This window comes from Hippopotamus amphibius, chromosome 14 (assembly GCF_030028045.1).
Source record: "Hippopotamus amphibius kiboko isolate mHipAmp2 chromosome 14, mHipAmp2.hap2, whole genome shotgun sequence".
NCBI lineage: Eukaryota > Metazoa > Chordata > Mammalia > Artiodactyla > Hippopotamidae > Hippopotamus > Hippopotamus amphibius.
In genome coordinates this window covers 79,583,895-79,603,666 of record NC_080199.1, presented here as the reverse complement: position 1 = coordinate 79,603,666, position 19,772 = coordinate 79,583,895, and the positions used below count along the sequence as shown (strand labels likewise).

The following is a 19,772-nucleotide window of genomic DNA, read 5'->3' as shown; positions in this document are numbered from 1 at the left end:
AGATTAATGGACACCATTAGAAAGAAATGTGCAGTATAAAAAGCTACTTTTATTGCTCACAGAACCTGTGCTTTTTTATCTAGTTCTTAAAAAAAATTCCGTGTTGAATTAATGTGACTGTGGTCAGCCTCTCAGTGGGTATCAGTAGAGGGTTTTCGGCCTCCTGAGTGAGATCTGAGCGAAACTGAGGATCTGTTGTCATGTTGGGTCGCAGTTACCCAGGACGCGTCTGTATTTTGAGCATCCCAGAAACCAAACAAACCCACCTAATTCCAATCTCATGAGATTGGATTAAAACACCAAAGATTCAGGAGTTGGGAGGAAAGAAGTAGCTGGACATGGTCAGACCTAAAGGTGGTGGGAGGTGAGGTGATAGAGCTGGACGTGGGGCAGGTGTGCTTAGGGAGGGCTCCCGTTTAAACAGCAGGAGGGGAGTTTCTGGTAGGAGCACGTCAGGGAACCCCGGGATACTGCAGCCGCCCCGCTTCCCACAGACACCTCCCGAATGAATGCACGAGTGCCATGTGCATACTCGACAGCGTTTACATGGTGTGCACTCGATTTCAGGCCTTAGAAAAGGCAAAGGATGCGGGAAGAAAAGAGAGAGTGCTGGTGAGACAACGAGAACAAGTCACAAGTCCAGAAAACATCAATTTGGATTTAACTTACTCGGTAAGTATGAAGTGCCTGTTGAGTACCGTTATTTTGGCGAGAATTTATAGATTCCAGAAGTCTTTTTTTCTTTTTTCTTACTTGTTTTCTCTTGTTCTTTAAACCTTATTGGACTTAAGGTGCCCAGAATAGATTAATAGTACTCTTTAGTTCATGGGACTGCTTTCATCTTCGTACAATGATCTTTTTAAATTTAGTCATTTTTAATGTAGTAAGTACTTGTAAACCCACCAGCCAAGGACTCGAAGATTGCTAACACTTGGGTTCTATTCAGTGTTGTTACTTTAACGAGAGATTCGTTTTGTTTTGTTTTGAGGTATAATTGGGATACGGTGTTCTGTTGGTTTCAGGTATACAACACAATGACTTGATATTTGTATATATTGTGAAATGATCACCATATCCGTCACCAAACATAGTTAGAAAGATAATGAGGTTCTAATATGGACTTTTTGGCCTGTGATTTTAGAGAACTTCAAACTATGTGAGTAAGGTAATATTCTGTGAGGATAGTAGGGAAAAAGAAAACAGCTAATTTCTAGCCAAATTTATTCAATTCTGAAAAGACTGTTCTTTGATATTTACACTGCTGTTTAAAGGAGTGTGTTTTCAGTAGGAAAAGTCTTCATATACTAAACAAGTGGAAAAAAGGACATTGGAACTTAGAGTAGGAAGAATTTTTAGATGTTTACTATATATAGCTAATATTTTTAAATTTCATGGAAATTTAGATTTGGGGGTAATTTATGATGATCATTTTTTCCCTCTAGGAACATAATTTACTGTAACTTAATGATTTAAGTTATAAATTTGCATATATAGTAGTGATACTATACAAATTAAGGTTTAGGTTATTCCACAAGCTGTTTTACAGAGAGTTTGGTCCACTGTCTTCCTTATTCCTTTTATTACCAGAAATAATAATAATACACATTTATTCTTTGTGGGCCTTCCTGAGATTAAAGGGTAGCAAATCCATTAATTAGGAAGAATACATAGAAAATTAGGTGAAATTTAGAGGGACGCTCCACCTGGCTTAATGTTCTGATTCATATTGGAACGCAAGATATGCTCTGTGTAATTCATTGCCTAATGAGTTGGGAGTCTTGACAGAAGCAGGTAACTTTGTTACAGTGTTTTAATCTCTAGAAAGACTAAGGCAAAAGGGGCCTAAAATGATCATTGTGTGTCTCTTTGCAATAATTTTTTCCTTAGGTTCTTTTCAACTTGGCCAGTCAGTATTCAGCTAATGAAATGTATGCTGAAGCACTAAACACGTATCAAGTTATAGTGAAAAATAAGATGTTTAGCAATGCAGGTAGGTGTGTGTAGTCAGTTTTCCCAATAAATATTGTTCTTTTGTATTATTAAATTACAGTTTCTTCACTTTATGCTTTCTTATAATGAAATGATCTGTGCTCTAAGCAAATTTGTGATAGAGGTGTCCTGCTTAAAGATATAAAGATTCACACAAATACAAATGAAGAAACACAGTTGGTATAAGATATATGGCCTGAAAGTAAATGAAAACTGTATTCTGCATCACAGGTAGGATGAGCCGTGGCAGCCCCACAGAACATGCTTTCCCTTGTGTAATTTATCTACAAGACTGTTGTTTATATTTAGCATTTATATTGTTATAATTTTTTTGTCTCAGTATTGAAGTTAATCAGAATATCATTTTCTTTAATATCATATTAAAATAATACATCATATAATTTAAACTAGGTGTGTGCACTCTTTTTGTTCCTGGGCTACAGGAGTCTTCATCCTGGGCCCTGGGGTGGGCCCTGTAGAGCTGGGGAGGGGGATCAGGGTTATGGAGAGCTAGGTGCTTTCTACCTAAGATCCCCCGAGTCTCGGTGAGAAGATGTGTGGGATTATTTGAGTATGAGTATTCATCAGTTTTTTTTAATTAGGTCGGTTGAAAGTGAATATGGGAAATATTTATTTAAAGCAAAGAAATTATTCCAAAGCCATTAAATTCTACCGAATGGCCTTAGATCAAATTCCAAGCGTCCATAAAGAAATGAGGTAAGTTTGTAAACTTTAAATGTCGTTCTTCTTCTTCTGACGTTGCCAGTGGCCTGAGTGCTTTGCCGTGTGTGTACGTGAAAATGTCAGATTCTCGTTGTAGCTGTGGCGCTTTGGCCTGTCCCCTCTGACTCCTTGTGTACGTCTGTGTGATGGAAGTTAAAGGTTGAAGGCATAAGATGTGATCAGTTGGAATAACAGTAAGCTGATGGGCGTCTCTGGGGAATAACCCTGCAGGCCGTTAGCTCCGTGATGCAGTTACTGCCAGCACCAGGTCAGGCTGACTCCAGAAGGCAAAACTGGACATCAGGACCTCATTGCATTCTTACTGCCGCCTGGGAAGGGAGTAGTGAAGGGGGAGGGTTACTGCGGGCTCCTGAGGGGGTGGATGCTGGGGTGTTTCCTGTTCTCTCAGTACTTCAGGAGCAGAAGCAGTAAGTCACCGTGTGGCCTGGTGGTGGCCCTGGGGATGTAGGAGGTTTCCAGGCCGGTTGCCGGTTGTGGTTTCTCCTGGGCGCTGACAGCACAGTTTCTCTGTGAGAGCGGCCTTGTTTGTAGAAGCCGCTGTCTGCGATCGTTTGTTTCTGAGTTATATCTCATTGTCATCAGCAAGATCTAACTTACAGAACACCCTTGAGGTACTTCTAACCCAAGTGAGGCCAAGAATTTGAGCAGTTTAGGAAAAGGTAATAGTATTATATAGTGTCTGTTAAGTGCTTACTGATCCACAGTCAAGAGGTAGGATAGTAATTAAGTTGAAGGAATGATTCGTGAGAACAGGAGAGGTCACAAGAGGCTTGGTGAAGGAGGTGTACTTGAGTTGGCTACTAAAGTGAAGACAAGCAAAGGGGTCGCATTCCCGACAGAGGGAGCACCTGTGGGAAGAGTTGGGGAAATATTGTGAACTGATCAGAGAATTAGGAATAAAAGGATTCAGTTGAAACGGGATTATATTGAGGAGTGGTTAGAAATAAGGTAGGATCACATTCATTAGAATGGCTATAATCAAATACAGATAATACTTAGTGTTGAGGAAGATGTGGAGAGATTGGAATCCTCATACATCGGGATGTAAAATGGCACACACACCTTGGAAAATAATTAGGTTGTTTTTTAAAAAAGTAAACACAAATTTACCACGGGACCAGTTCCATTCCTAGGAATATACCCAAGAGAAATGAAAACTTATGTTATCACAAAGGATTGTACATGGATGTTTATAGCAGCATTATTCATAATAGCCAAAAAGTAGAAGCAATCCAAATGTCCATCAGGCCATCAGTGGATGAATAAAGCATGGCGTGGTCATACCACAGGGCACTATTCAGCAAGGAAAGGAATGAAGCACGCTTACGTGCTGTAACACGGAGGCGCCTCAGAAAGATGAGGCGAGTGGCATGAAGCCAGACACAAACTATCGTATATTGTAACTCCATTTATATGCAGTGTCTAGAAAGGCAAATCCAGAGAGACAGAGAGTGAGTTACGGTTTGCCTGGGGCTGGAGGTGAGATTGGAGAGTGACTGCAGATGGCACAGGTTCTCCCCTCGGGGACGGAAGTGACTAAGAATGTGGTTGTGGTTCCACAACTGTGTTAATGTAGCTATAATTATTGAATCATAAACTTAAAGCAAGTGAATTTTATGCTGCGTAAAGTAAACCTCAGTAAAGCTTTAACAAAAAAACCAAAAAAGTAAACTGGGAAAGAAAAGAAGGAAATTATTTGTGGAATGTCTTGATTGCCATACTAGGTAGGGAGTTCAGACATTTAAAGCAAATCCATGTTTCTTTTTCTTTAGGATTAAAATTATGCAGAACATCGGGGTTACATTTATTAAGACTGGGCAGTATTCTGACGCCATCAGCTCCTTTGAGCACATCATGAGCGTGGCCCCAGACCTGAAGGCAGGCTTCAACCTGATCCTCAGTTACTTTGCCGTTGGAGACCGAGAGAAGATGAAGAAGGCGTTCCAGAAACTGATTGCCGTTCCGTTAGAGATTGACGAAGATGACAGATACGTGTCACCGAGCGTGAGTATGAGGAAGGCCGGTCCGCGGCCAGCCCCTCGTCACCTGTGCTTCCCTGTCTCCGGGAGTCAGAAGGTTGGAGCGGAAGACGCTTCAGGTTTCTCCCGCCCTGTATTAATGTGTTTGATCGTTTCCATTTGTTATTTAAGTTAGGTTGACAGTGGGACTGTTGAAGTAGGGCTAGAGATTATGGTTACATGGACTGCATGCTTTTAGTCAAAAAGCAAAAAGGAGAATCTTAGGAAAAATTGTCGTTCTTTAGTGTTATTTTATATGAAGTCACACCGTGTGAAGTTAATTGCCTGAGTTGATAGATCACAATTGTATGGTAATGTCACTTCCATATACTGAACTAGTAGGTTTTCTTGGTAGACTATAGGGATGTCACAGTGCAGTGGTTGGGCTCCTACTCAGTGCTTATTCTTCTTGTTCCTTTCTGTTTAAAATAGCACCAATGACAACTACCTACCGTGTAGCATTGTGAGGGTTAAATGAGGCAATGCGTGTGAAAGGGTTAGAAGAGTGCCTGGAACGCAGTGAGTGCTAAGCAGGCGTTAACTATTGTATGTAACTGTCATAGTGAGCAGCAGCCAAGTTGTGAAAGAAATCATCTGTGTTTTCAGTCAGAAGCAGCGATAGGGACCATACTAAGGAATTGGTGATGATAAAAGCATTTATATTTGAGTTTAGAATGTATGATATCACACATTTGCACTAACAACCACAGCTTCTGTGTATGGCCCTGTGCCTTCCAGCCTGACCTTGTATCAGCTGCTAGAATCTATGTTAGTTCAGTGGAGAATGTGATAGGTAATCAGAAGTAAGAAGAAAAAGTTCTGCTTTACATAAGGGAAAATAGAAAGATTAATTTACTCTCCATTTGATACAACTAGGCTTGTAGTGAGGTTGATTAGAAATCTAGTCCTTGGTTCTTATTCTGAATCACTCATTTTCCCCCCACCAGGATGACCCACATACTAATTTAGTGATTGAAGCTATAAAAAATGATCATCTAAGGCAAATGGAACGTGAAAGGTAATATTTTGGGTGCTTAATGATTAAAACTCAATAATGTCTTAACTTCTGTAAGAGAGTTGAATGTGCATTCTGATTATTTCTTTCAAAACTTGTTGTATTCAGTATATTTCTTGAATAGTGCTGTTTGTTCACCGTTTCTGTACTCTACTGGATTCTCTTTTCTCCTTCAGGTTAATCTCAGTCCTCATGCTAATCCCAGTTATTTTTACTCAGTTACTCTTACTATCTCTCTGTAATTTGCTTTCCCTCTGCCTCTGGTGCAATATTAGAAATTTGTTCATATTACCTTTGTTTAAAAATTTGTCTCTACACTGCAAAGAAAAGTAACCCCCACTCACTGCAACTAGAGGAAGACTGCACACAGCAACAAAGACCAAACACAGCCAGTAATAAATAAATAAATAAATAAATAAAGATATTGTAGTAGAAAACATTTTATGTCTCTGTATTTTTTAATTTATTTATTGGCTACATTGGGTCTTCCTTGCTGCGTGCAGGATTTCTCTAGTTGTGGTAAGCGGGGGCTTACCTTTCATTGCAGTGGCTCTCTAGTTGCGAAGCATGGGGCTCTAGGCACTCGGGCTTCAGTAGTTGTGGCACATGGGCTCAGTAGTTGTGGCTCATGGGCTCTAGAGCACAGGCTCAATAGTTGTGGCACACAGGCTTAGTCGCTCCATGGCATGTGGCATCTTCCTGGACCAGAGCTCGAACCTTTATCCCCTGCATTGGCAGGCGGATTCTGAACCACTGAGCCACCAGGGAGGTCCAGGATTTCCTTCCTTTTTAAGGCTTAATAATATTCTATTGTATGCATGGAGGATGCTCAATCTTTAGGATTTAGTTTAACAATAAAAATTAAACTTACACTTCTGGGAAGATGGCTTAGCTGTACTTTTCCATGTTCTTCCCCCTAAGTACAAATAGAAACCATGGAAATTGTATATAAAACCAAATGAAACTTGGTGTACCCCCCCCCCCAAAAAAAAAATATACCAAATGAGAAGAAAGGTGGAGACAAGAGGGCAGATCACAAGGGACCCGGGGGCTTGAGGACCAGCATGGCAGTGATTCCCTCACGTTTCTCAGACTCGGAGCTGAAGAAGCTGGCAGTCAGAAAGCCAGGGACTGCATTTTTTAAAAGGTTCTAAGAAAAGCCAGAGGACAAGGTGAGGGGTAGGCTAGCAAGACAGAAAACTTTTAGACAAATACCACAGAAAAAAGCTGTGGTCCCACCCCACATGTGCCAGCAAAAGCCGTGTGGCAGCCCAGACTTCCACCCTCACAAGGCTGTCAGGAGACACTCAGTGCCCCAGGCAGGCCCGCCGCTGTTACTCTGGTGTCGGTGGACTGCACGCGCAGGGCCTGGAACTCCACCCCACCCAGCGGTAACAGGGCAGTCCTGACCCTCCCTCCTGCATGGTGTCGCAGGGGACAGTGGGGAGCCAGGGCTTCCCTCAGACTCAGCGGTAACAAGGCCACCCACCACGGTGTCGGTAGGGACCAGGGGACATGGGCACTCCCATCCCACCCAGCAGAAACAAGGGCTCCTCCCACCTGGGTGTCAGAGCAGGCTGCGTAGGATAGTGGACCTCTCCCTTCATCTGGCAGGCGGTGTGGTGGTGTCAGAGAAAGATAGCTAAAATAGGAGATTTAAATAAAATTCAGTCTTTTTTTTTCTTCTACATATCACTTTTTTTTTCACAATAAAATACAGAAGTGTTCACCTCTGTAAAATACATTACTTCCCCAAATCCTCAAAATCAGGGTGAAAGTAGTATTGAAGAGCCTGATGCACATTATTTTATTTTTAATTTTTTATTGAAATGTAGTTTATTAACTGTATATATATTTATTTTAGATTTTTTCCCGTAGGTTATTACAAGATATTGAGTAGAGTTCCCTGTGCTATATAGTAGGTCCTTGTCGGTTATCTGTTTTATATGTAGTGTGTGTATATTTTAATCCCCGACTTCTAGTTTATCCCCCCCTTTCCCCTTTGGTAACCATAAGTTTGTTTTCTATGCTTGTCAGTCTATTTCTATTTTGTAAATAAGTTCATTTCATTTGTATCATTTTTTTTAGATTCTACATACAAGCAATATCGTATGATATTTGTCTTTGACTTACTTCACTTAGTATGATAATCTCTAGGTCCATTCAAGTTGCTGCAAATGGCATTATTTCATTCTTTTTTATGGCTGAGTAATATTCCATCGTGTATATATACCACATCATCTAAAATTTGGTCTTATGATGCAAAAACGTCCAAGTTTCCTTTTCTTTCCTTCTTTCTTTCCTCCTTTCTTTCTTTTCTTTCTTTCTTTCTCCTTCCTTCCTTCCTTCCTTCCTTCTTCCTTCCTTCCTTCCTTCCTTCCTTCCTTCCTTCCTTCCTTCCTTCCTTCCTTCCTGTCTCTCTCTTTCTCTCTCTCTCTCTCTCTTTCTCTCTCTCTCTCTCACTCTCTCTCTCTTTCTGCCATGCTGTGGCTTGTGGGGGATCTTAGTTCCCCAGACCAGGGACTGAACCTGGGCCATGGCAGTGAAAGCCTGGAATCCTAACCACTACGCCACCAGGGAACTCATCATGCCAAGAACCAGGAAGATCTCAAACAGTGAAAAAATAGGTCCATAGGTGCCACTGAGATGATAGAGATGTTAGAATTATCTGACTAATTTTAAAGCAACCATGATAAAAATGGTTCAATAAGCAATTATGAACACGCTTAAAATAAATGACAGAGTAGCCTCAGGAAAGAAATAGAGGGTCTCAGCAAAGAAATGATATAAAGAAAAACCAAATGGAAGTTTTAGGACTGAGAAGCATAGCAGCTGAGATGAGCAGCTTAGTGGCAGGCTCAGCAGGGGAATTAGGGAGCAAGGAAAGAGCCGGTCCCTGGAAGGGAGAGTGGAAGTTATCCGATCTGAACAACAGAGAGAAAGACTGGAAACCAAAATAACCAGCGCCTCCGGGACCTCTGGGACGATTACAGAAGATCTAGCGCTTGTATCATCAGGTGTGGGAAGGGATTAGGCTAAAGAAATAATAGCTGATAACTCCTAAATTTGGCAAGAGAAATAAACCTGCAGTTCAAGGAGCTAAAGAAATCCCAAGGAGGACAAACCCAAGAAAATCCATGTCAAGATAAAACATGATTAAATTTCTGAAAATTAAAAACACAAGGTCTTTTTTTTTTAATATTTATTTATTTTATTTATTTGGCTGTGCCAGGTCTTACTTGCAGCATGTGGGATCTTTGATCTTTGTTGGCATCATGCGGGATCTAGTTCCCTGACCAGGGATCAAACCTGGGCGCCCTGCACTGGGAGCGTGGAGCTTAACCACTGGACCACCAGGGAGGCCCCTAAAGACACAGAGTCTTGAAAGGAGGCAGAGAAAACAGCGCATAAGGAAAAAGCAAGTAGCATGACAGTGGGAAAGTCTTAAATCAATAACCTAAGCTCCCAGCTCAAGAACCTAGAAAAAGTATAAAATAAATAAGCTATAAGGATGTATTGTACAACACAGGGAATATAGCCAATATTTTATAACTGTAAATGGAGTATAATCTTTAAAAATTGTGAATCACTGTGTTGTACACCTGAAACTTATATAATATCGTACATCAGCTGTACCTCAATTAAAAAATAACCTAGAAAAGGAAGAGCAAAATCAACCCAAAAGAAGCAGAAGGAAAGGAGTAATAAAGAAAGGAACAGAAATCATTGGCATTGAAGAGAGAAAGTGGAGAACACGAGTGGAGCAGCCAAGTCTTGGACTAGGTCAGCAGAGCTGACAGACTTCAGACAGGACGAGGAAGACACATTACTGGTGTTAAGAACAAAGTAGTGGCTATCACTGCAGACCCTGCAGACGTCAGAAAGATAATAAGGGAACCCTGCAAACAACCCTGTACACGTGCATGTGAAACTTAGACAAAAATGGGCCACTTTCTTAAAAAATACAGACTACCACAACTCACTCAATATGAAATAGATCATTTGAACAGCCCTATGAATGTTAAGGAAATTGAATTTATAAGTCAAATCTCCAGATCTATATGGTTTTACTAGAGGATTCTACAAGGGTAAGTCAAAAATTATCCGCACTCTGGCTGTAGAATTTATTTTAATTAACTTTTAGAAAAGATAAATACATCATTTTTGACACAATCTCCTTGCTTTTCAGTACACTTTGTCCATCTGTCAACAAGCTCTCATAGTCCCTCATTAAAAAATGTTTCAGGCTGAGCCGCGAGCCATGAATCCACTGCTGGCTTCACTTCTTCACCAGAAGTGAATCTTCGTCCCCATAGGGCTGCTTTCAGGGGACCAAACAGGTGAAAGTCCAGTGGAGCAAGATCAGGACTACAAGGAGGATGCTTTAACTCCTCAAAACGAAGTTTTTGCAGAGTGTTGACAGTGTGGGCAGAAGTGTGCGGGTGTGCATTGTCACGCCAGATCACAACGCCCTTGGAGAGCAGTCCTCTGCGTTTAATCCGAAGTTTAGGCTTCAGCTCTTCAATAAGCATCTCACTGTAATGAGTACTGTTGATGGTTGAACCTTTTTCCTGATTGTGTTCCAGTACTGGCCCTTGAGAATCCCAGGAAACTGTAAGCAGCGATTTTCCAGCTGATGGTTGACTTTTGAACTTTTTCATGGTTGACAGTTGGGGACGTTTCTGTTCCATACTTTGCCGTTTACTCTCAGGATCATAGTGATGAATCCATGTCTCGTCACCAGTAATGATTCTCTTTAAGAAACTTTCACCTTCCTTAGGGTATTGGTCCAAATTTTGTTTGCAGGTATCCCCACGCTTCTGTTACGCTCTTCTGTGAGTTGTTTTGGTACCTACCTCACACAAATGGTTTGAAACCTAAGTCTGTCGTGGATTACTTCCTTTTGAGGTGTTAAAGCATCCTCCCTATAGTCCTGACCTTGTTCCATTGGATTTTCACCTGTTTGGTCCCCTGAAAGCATCCCTACAAGGATGAAGATTCATTTCTGATGAAGAAGTGAAGATAGTGGTACATTCATGGCTCGTGGCTAAGCCTAACACTTTTTTTTTTAATTTTATTTATTTATTATTTTTTTGGGGGTACACCAAGTTCAATCATCTGTTTTTATACACATATCCCCGTATTCCCTCCCTCCCTCAACTACCCCCCCACCCTCCCTCCAGTCCCCCCCACCCTCCCCGTCCTAGTCCTCTAAGGCATCTTCCATCCTCGAGTTGAACTCCCTTGTTATACAACAAGTTCCCACTGGCTATTTTACATTTGGTAGTATATATATGTCTGTGCTACTCTCTTGCTTCGTCTCAGCTTCCCCTTCACCCCCCGCCCACCCCCCCAAACCTCGAGTTCTCCAGTCCATTCTCTACATCTGCGTCCTCGTTCTTGTCACTGAGTTCATCAGTACCATTTTTAGATTCCGTATATGTGAGTTAGCATACAATATTTGTCTTTCTCTTTCTTACTTCACTCTGTATGACAGATTCTAGGCCTATCCACCTCATTACATATAGCTCCATCTCATCCCTTTTTATAGCTGAGTAATATTCCATTGTATATATATGCCACATCTTCTTTATCCATTCATTTGTTGATGGGCATTTAGGTTGCTTCCACGTCCTGGCTATTGTAAAGAGTGCTGCAATAAACATTATGGTACATGTTTCTTTTGGGATTATGGTTTTCTTGGGGTATATGCCCAGGAGTGGGATTACTGGATCATATGGTAGTTCTATTTGTAGTTTTTTAAGGAACCTCCAAACCGTTTTCCATAGTGGCTGTACCAGCTTACATTCCCACCAACAGTGCAGGAGAGTTCCCTTTTCTCCACACCCTCTCCAACATTTGTCGTTTCCAGATTTTGTGATGATGGCCATTCTGATTGGTGTGAGGTGATACCTCATTGTGGCTTTGACTTGCATTTCTCTAATGATTAGTGATGTTGAGCATCTTTTCATGTGTTTGTTGGCCATCTGTATGTCTTCTTTGGAGAAATGTCTCTTCAGGTCTTCCGCCCATTTGTGGTTTGGGTTATTTGCTTTTTTGGTATTAAGCTGCATGAGCTGCTTGTATATTTTGGAGGTTAATCCTTTGTCCGTTGTTTCATAGGCAACTATTTTTTCCCATTCTGAGGGTTGCCTTCTAGTCTTGTTTATGGTTTCTTTCGCTGTGCAAAAGCTTTTAAGTTTCATGAGGTCCCATTTGTTTATTCTTGATTTTATTTCCATGATTCTAGGAGGTGGGTCAAAAAGGATCTTGCTTTGATGGATGTCATAGAGTGTTCTGCCTATGTTTTCCTCTAGGAGTTTTATAGTGTCTGGCCTTACATGTAGGTCTTAGCCTAAAACATTTTTGAATGAGGAAATACGAAAGCTTGTTGACAGATGGACAATGTATTGAAAAGCAAGGAGATTATGTTGAAAAATGATGTATTTGTATTTTCTAAATGTTAACTAAAATAAATTTTACAGCCAGAGTGTGGGTAATTTTTGACTCACCCTCACAGAAAATGTTTAAAGAAGAATAAACATTATTTCTATATAATCGCTTCCAGAAAATAGTTCATTTTATGAACTAGTATTACCCTGATACCAAAATAAAACAGGAGACAGAAAACTACAGAAAAATATATCATGACTATAGATTAAAAATTCTCAAGAAAATATTAGCAAACCAAAAATACTAAGAAAATGGAAAAAGAATTATGCACCATGACTAATTGGGATTTATCCCAAGCCTGCAAGATTGGTTTACCATCTAAAATTCAATTAATATGATACAGGGTATCAGTAGAACAAAGGACAAAAGCCACATGATTGTCTCAGTAAACCAAAAAAAAAAAAAAAAAAAAAAAAATTGGGCGGGGGGGCCAAAATCCAATATGCTTTCATGATAACAAACAAAAAAACCTCAGCAAGTGAGGAGTAGGAAGGAAGTTGCTCCATCCGATAAAGGACGTCTCTGAGAAGCTCCATTTGACGTTGTAACACTTAGTGGTGAAAGACAGAAAGAAAAGTAAGTAACAGACATCCAGATTGAAGAGAAGTAAAACTCTCTGTTTAAAGATCACATGATTTTGTACGTAGAATCTCCTAAGGAATCTACTAAAAAAATTTACAACTAATAACGAGTCAGCAGGGTTCCAGAGTAGGAGATCAATATGAAGAATCACCAGGATCCTGTAGAAGCGTAGTTTGCACTACCAGTGAGCCATCTGAAGTGAAGACAACAGTTACATTTACAACAGCATAAGCAATAAAGGATTAGGAGTAAGTTTACACTTGATGTTAGCCTGAAGGCCTAGAAGCAATAGGAGCAAGTGTAACAAATGAATGCAGCACTTGTACTCTGCGAGTGATAAAACATCATTGGAAGAAATTCTAAATAAATGGAAAGACATCACGTGTACGGATAGGCACTTGGTGTTGCTTAGATGGCAGTGCTCCCCAGAGCACAGATTCAGTGTGTGTAATCCCTGTCAAAATCCCAGCAGTGTTTCTGCAGAAACTGACAAGTTGATCCTAAAACTTATACGGAAATATAAGGAGTCCAGAATAGCCAAAACAATGTTGGCAAAGAATAGAAAAGTTAGAGGACTCAAACTACAAAGCCACACCAATTAAGACAGTGTGGTAGGGACTTCCCTGGTGGCGCAGTGGTTAAGAGTCCTCCTGCCAATGCAGGGGACACGGGTTTGATCCCTGGTCCGGGAAGATCCCACATGTCATGGATCAGCTGAGCCCGTGCACCACAACTACTGAGCCTGTGCTCTAGAGCCCTCAAGCCACAACTGTTGAGCCTGCATGCCACAGCTACTGAAACTCATGGGCTTAGAGCTCGTGCTCTGCAACAAGAGAAGGCACTGCAGTGAGAAGCCCGCATGCCGCAACGAAGAGTAGCCCCTGCTCGCTGCGACTAGAGAACGCCCGTGTGCAGCAATGAAGACCCAACGCAGCAGCAGCAAAAAAAAAAAGACAGTGTGGAGGTACTTTATGTTAGAAGCATAACAGTAGACATAAAAGTCAGTGGGATGGAACTGAGAGTCCAGAAATAAACTCTTATATTTATAGTCACTAAAACTGTCGGGACAGTTCTGTGGGGAAAGGATGGTCTTTTCAGCCAACGGTGCTGGAACAATTGGATGTGGTCGTGCGGGAGAAGGAAGGCAGGGCTCTCACACTAGACACAAAATCACTTCCACATGTATCACAGACCTAAATGTAACAACCAGAATTACAAAATTCTTAGAAAAAACAACGAAGCAAATATTATCGACCTGTGTTAGGCGATGGTTTCTTAGGTATGGCACCAAAAGCACACCAAAAGAAACAAATAGGTAAATTGGACTTCATCAAAATGAAAGACTTGCGTTCTTCAAAGGGTACCATTAAGAATGTGAAAACACAGCCTCATGAATGGGAGGAAATATTTGCAAGCCATGTATCCAAGAAGGTATGTACTTCTACAGTAGGTAGCAGAACTCTTCCAATTCAATTACAAAAAGGCCAAAACCTAATTAAAAATATACAAAGGATATGAATAGACATTTCTTCAAAACAGATACTCAGATGGCCAATACGCACATGAAAAGGTGCTTAACTTCAGTACTCACTAGGGAAACGCAACTCAAAACCACATTGCGATACCACGTCACAGCCACTAGTGTGACTGATGAAGAAGAGAGCAAGCAAGTGTTGATGAGGCTGTGGAGAAGCTGAAAACGTGTACACTGATGGTGGGAGTGTAAACTGGTGCCGCCACTTGGGAAAACCCTCTGCAAGTTCCTCACATACTTAACGTGTGACCCAGCAGTTTCTCTCCTGGGTACATACCCAGGAGAAATCAGAGCATACGTCCACGTGATAACGTACACACGGATGCTTGTCACAGCCTTACTCGTGTCCATGTACAGTATATGATCCATCCATACCGTGGAGTATCATTTAGCCGTGAAATGAATGAAGTACTGACATGCTACAGTACACACGAACCTTGAGGACATTAGGATAAGTGAAAGAAGCCAGTCACAAAAGACCACATGTTTTGAGATTCCGTGTGTGTGAAAGGTGAGGATTAGGCACATGTAGAGAGATGTGTAGCAGTTCAGTTGTGGTATTTACCAGTTTCTGTAGTGGCAGTCTTCACTCTTTCCCTTCCACAGACAGGGCAGGTTATGCAGCTTCAGCTGCAGAGGCCTGTGTCCGCCTCTCCCGCCCCCCGCCCCCATCCCTCCTCAGAGTGCATCCCCAACCAGGGACTGCTGCCCGCAGGCCCTCGTGGCTTGCTGCTCGCATTTCCCAGCCGTGGTTTCCGACCTGATTTGTGAACAGATCGCAAGGCTGCCTGGACACACTTTTTACACTTACAGTTTAAGAAATTGAAACTCTTTTTATACTGTGTTTCTAAATAAAACTTTTTTGTTTGCTATAGGAAAGCCACGGCAGAAAAATACATCATGACAGCTGCAAAACTCATTGCCCCTGTAATTGAAACATCTTTTGCTGTAGGTTATGATTGGTAAGAAAAGTTCAGTGTCACTGGGTGGACACGGTGTTTTCTAGTTTATACTTTAATTGATTTAAAATTTTGTTATTACAAAAGTGAATAAATAATTGTGAATGTTGATTTCTACTTATGAAACAATATTATATGGTAAGACTAGTATAGGCTGCTCTAAAAGTTCTAACATTTTTATTGTTCATGTCATTTTGTAAATTAAGTATAAGGCAAGCGTGCTGCATTTGATATGTGGATACAGAATTGTTTTCTTGTATAAATTCCAGGCTGTGCCCTCATCCTCTTTATCTTTTCTCCTTATCTCCTTTTTCTACCTTAAATTTGTCGGTACTACTACACTGTTTATCCTAGTAATACCTGTCACACCTACAAAGGTTGTTGTCTGTGGATAATATATTTCCCAGATAGGAGTGGAGGGTTTTAGAGCTGGAAACATCTTAGGTCGTTTGTTGAACGAGTATTGAATTTGTTTCTTACCTCCACCCAGCCCGGGAACCCCCTTATAGCATCCCACGTGGGTGCCATTCACCCTCTGCTTGGCTTCTCACAGCGTTCAAATCATTTACTTCATTTCTGAACATCTCTAAAGGTTAGAAAATTCTTCGTTGTGTTAAATCCATAGTTGCCCTTTATGAAACTCTTTTCTATCGTCTTTCGAACAAACGTCGAGCGAGTCTGTGACCTCTTCTGCATGGTGCTCTGCCAGGACTTTCAAAGTCCAAGATGCATGAGCGTGGTTAGGAAACTAAGTAAGAACAGAAGAGTCACAGCTCCATTTTCTAATTACTTTTCACGTTTCTTCTTGGTGGAAGTCGCACGTGCCTTCTTTCCCACATCCGTACGAAGACTCAGATTCTTGCCTTGGAATCCGTTGTCTCCCTGGTTTAGCCTGTACCAGAGGCCTCCTCTTTGTCCCAAGTTTGTTCTTACCGGTATTTTCTGTGTGTCATCCATCCTTGCTTCTCTCGGGTTACGTGGTGTTCTCCCGGAGCCTCCCTGCCGCAGTTGCTGTGAGCTGTTTGCTCTCGTAGCCGGGTGTTGAATGTTATCTGGGGGTTTACCTTCATTTCTCTCCCAGGTTGGGTCCTCTTTCTTCTTGAACATTTTATTTTTTCCTTGATTTCATCCTGAATTAACCCCCAGGATCTGTCTGTGCATGTCTGTAAATGTCTAATTCTGTCCTCATTCTTTTTTTTAAGTATTTATTTTTTTATTATCTATTTATTTTAAGCCATTAAGTTTTTTTAAGGACTTTCATTGAGATATAACTGACATACAATAAACTACATATATTTAAAGTGTACAATTTGATTTGTTTTCTTATTAGTAATGAATACATTTTTGTTTATTTTTATTGGGTGTGTTGCCTTTTCATTGCTGCGCATGGGCTTTCTCTAGTTGCAGTGAGCAGGGGCTAGTCTTCGTTACAGTGCACGGGCTTCTCAGTGCGGTGGCTTCTCTTGTGCAACATAGGCTCTAGGGTGCACAGGTTTCAGTAGTTGTGGCTCGAGGGCTGTAGAACGCAGGCTCGGTAGTTGTGGTGCACGGGTTTAGTTGCTGTTTGGCATGTGGGATCTTCCTGGGCCAGGGATCGAACCCGTGTCCCCAGAGGATTCTTAACCACTGCGCCACCAGAGAAGTCCCTCTGTCCTCATTCTTTTTTTTTTTTTAATAAATTTTTTAAATTTATTCATTTATTGGCTGTGTTGGGTCTTCGTTGCTGCACTTGGGCTTTCTCTAGCTGTGGTGAGTGGGGGCTACTCTGTTGCCGTGCTCGGGCTTCTCGTTGCGGTGGCTTCTTTTGTTGCAGAGCATGGGCTCTAGGCACGCAAGCTTCAGTTGTTGTGGCACGTGGGCTCAATAGTTGCGGCTTGAGGGCTCTAGAGCACAGGCTCAGTAGTTGTGGCGCACAGGCTTAGTTGCTCTGTGGCATGTGGGATCTTCCCAGACCAGGGATCGAACCCAAGTTCCCTGCCTTGACAGGCAGATTCTTAACCACTGTGCCACCAGGGAAGTCGCTGTCCTCATTCTTGATGGATCACTTATTTGATCAGGTATAATATTCCAAGTTATAACTTATTATAGAACTCAGAAGGCATTTCTTCATTGTTAACTAGCACTGCTGCCGATTAGAATTCTAATGCTAGTCTCATCCTTGTTATTTGTAGGTAACCTGTAGTTTCTTTCTGGTAATTTTTATAGTTTTCTCTGTAGCTTTGTTGTTCTGAAATTTCATGCTGTGTTTAAATTTGTCTTTTTTTTTCTATTTTCCTCCTAAGCACTTAATCGGCCCCTCAATTTGCAGTCTATGTTTCTGTTCAATTTAAGAAAATATTATATTATTTCTCTGCTAATTTACTTCCTTCTCCAGTTATAAATTTATATCAATTGGATTTGGACTTTCTTGTCACTTATCTTTCTTTTATTTTCCAACTCTGGTTTTGCTTTGCTTTCTGGGAGACTTCTTTGAATTTCTCATTCAACTCTTCCGTTGTTTTATTTTACATTTCCAAGAGCACTTTCTTTTTCTCTGGCTGTTCTTTGTCACTGTTGAGTGTGAGGGGAGGTCTGCAGGCTCCTCTGTCCACTGTCTGGAGGTGGCGTTCAGTGGTTCCGTCACAGCCACTGCCGCGCTCAGTGCAGCTTTCCCCGTCCCTGGAACCCAGGCTCCCCCGGAGCAGGAAGCACACGTTCTTTTCCTGCTTCATAAGCCAGCGGGGTTTCCTCTTTGGGAGATGGTATTGCTCGTGGGGTAGGAATGGGAGATGAGTGCATGTCTGCTACCATTTTGCTACTGTTTTCCGATAAACAGTTTCAGTTTCTTCATCCATTTCAGATACGGTGTGTTTTTCTAGAATGGCTGGTTTTCTCCCTGACTGGTTGCCCACCTAGTTTTTAAACAGGTTCCTTAAAATGTGTCCCTGTATCTGTACACATACTCCACATGTGTTTTGATCCATGTATAGTACAACAAAATCACAGTATCCCTTTCTGTGGACCCCAAATGTTGGTTGTAACCTAAGATCTCCTTGATTTGGGAGACAGGCATCTCACAGTAAATGAACTCTGTTCATCTTTAATTATACTGAATAGTAAATGTTGTTTTACTATGCTAAATCTAACTTGGATTCTCTTAATGTTTCCTAAAGCATGTACATTTAATTTTCTAATGTTTTTAGCTTTTTAAAAAGCTGATTATAGCTGTGTCTTTGCAATCTAGGAGTTGGTATGTAAGTGAAATTTTAAGCCTTTATAGAATGCCAACCAGTCTGACTGAAATTTTCCACTAAATTAACATTTTAACTTATCAAAACTATTACTTTTGTCATATTAGACTTAAGATCAAGCCATGCTAGATGCTTCTACTCATGTATCATCTTATACCTAAGTATGTGTTTATCTGAATATGTCAATTGTAAAATGATAGCCTTGCATAAAAAAATGGTAAGTTTGCTTAAGAAATGTTGACAGCCATTATGAAGTATGAAAGTGAGCATATTAGAATTTATTTTAAAAGATAGATTTCAGGAGGTTTTTGGTATGGATGTTGATATAATTGAAAGAAGGAATTTAAGAAGACCACTAAACAAACCCTTTTTTTTTTTTTTTTTTACTGAGGTTTCAGATTTACCCCCACATATTGTTTTATCACAGCTCATCTTTCCCCTTTATTTTCTTCAGCTTTATTGAGATATTGTTGACATATAATATATAGAAGTGTAGGGTGTATAATGTGACAATCTGATACATATATACTGCAAAATAATTACACACGAAGCTTAGTTAACACCTCCGTCCCCTTACATAATTACTTTTTTTATATGGTGGTAAGATTTAAGATCTAAACTCTTAACTTTCAAGTACATAATACAGTATTGTCCATTATTGTCATAATCCTGACATTAGATCCTAGAACTTAGTCATCTTATAGCTGGAAGTTTATACCCTTTAACCACTACGTCCCTATTTCCCCCACCCCTTCAGCCCCTGGCAATCACCATTCTATTCTGTTTCTATTTTAGATTTCACATATAAGTGTGATTTTTACAGTATTTGTCCTTCTTTGTCTCACATGTTTCACTTCACGTGGCGTGATTGCCCTCAAAGTCCATTCATGTTGTTGCGAACGGCAGAATTTTCTTCTTTTTATGGCTGAGTAATTTTCCATTGTGTGTTTGTGTGTATATATCAAATTTTCTTTATCCGTTTATCCATTAATGGACATTTAGGTTGTTTCCATGTCTTGGCTGTTGTAAATCGTGCTGCAGTGCATGAGTTCACTTCCTTTGGCTGTAGGCCCAGGAGTGAGACCCTGGATCATGTGGCAGCTCTGTCTTTGACTTTCTGAGGAGGTCCCATACTGTTTTCTCTAATGGCTGCACCAACCTGCATTCCCACCAGCAGTGTACGAGGGTCCCTTTTATCCACATTTTTGCCAACACTTATCTCTCATCTTTTCTATAATAGCCCTCTGA

At 40.9% G+C, this 19,772-nt stretch overlaps 1 protein-coding gene across 9 annotated transcripts in view; it reads left to right on the top strand.

Moving 5' to 3' along the window:
- IFT88 (intraflagellar transport 88) overlaps window positions 1-19,772 on the top strand; it is a 79,686-nt gene that overhangs the window by 23,865 nt on the left and 36,049 nt on the right. For 7 of the 9 annotated variants that reach the window (XR_009049000.1, XR_009048999.1, XM_057707308.1 and 4 more), the window contains exons 9-14: window positions 568-672; window positions 1,888-1,990; window positions 2,592-2,706; window positions 4,506-4,737; window positions 5,699-5,769; window positions 15,211-15,297. Coding sequence is in view for 7 of the 9 variants with exons in the window: in XM_057707308.1 (XP_057563291.1) it covers window positions 568-672; window positions 1,888-1,990; window positions 2,592-2,706; window positions 4,506-4,737; window positions 5,699-5,769; window positions 15,211-15,297 (713 nt within the window). In the remaining 2 variants the exon portion in view is untranslated. The remainder of the gene's footprint in view (window positions 1-567; window positions 673-1,887; window positions 1,991-2,591; window positions 2,707-4,505; window positions 4,738-5,698; window positions 5,770-15,210; window positions 15,298-19,772) is intronic. The other 2 variants (XM_057707307.1, XM_057707306.1) reach the window with 1 other exon arrangement.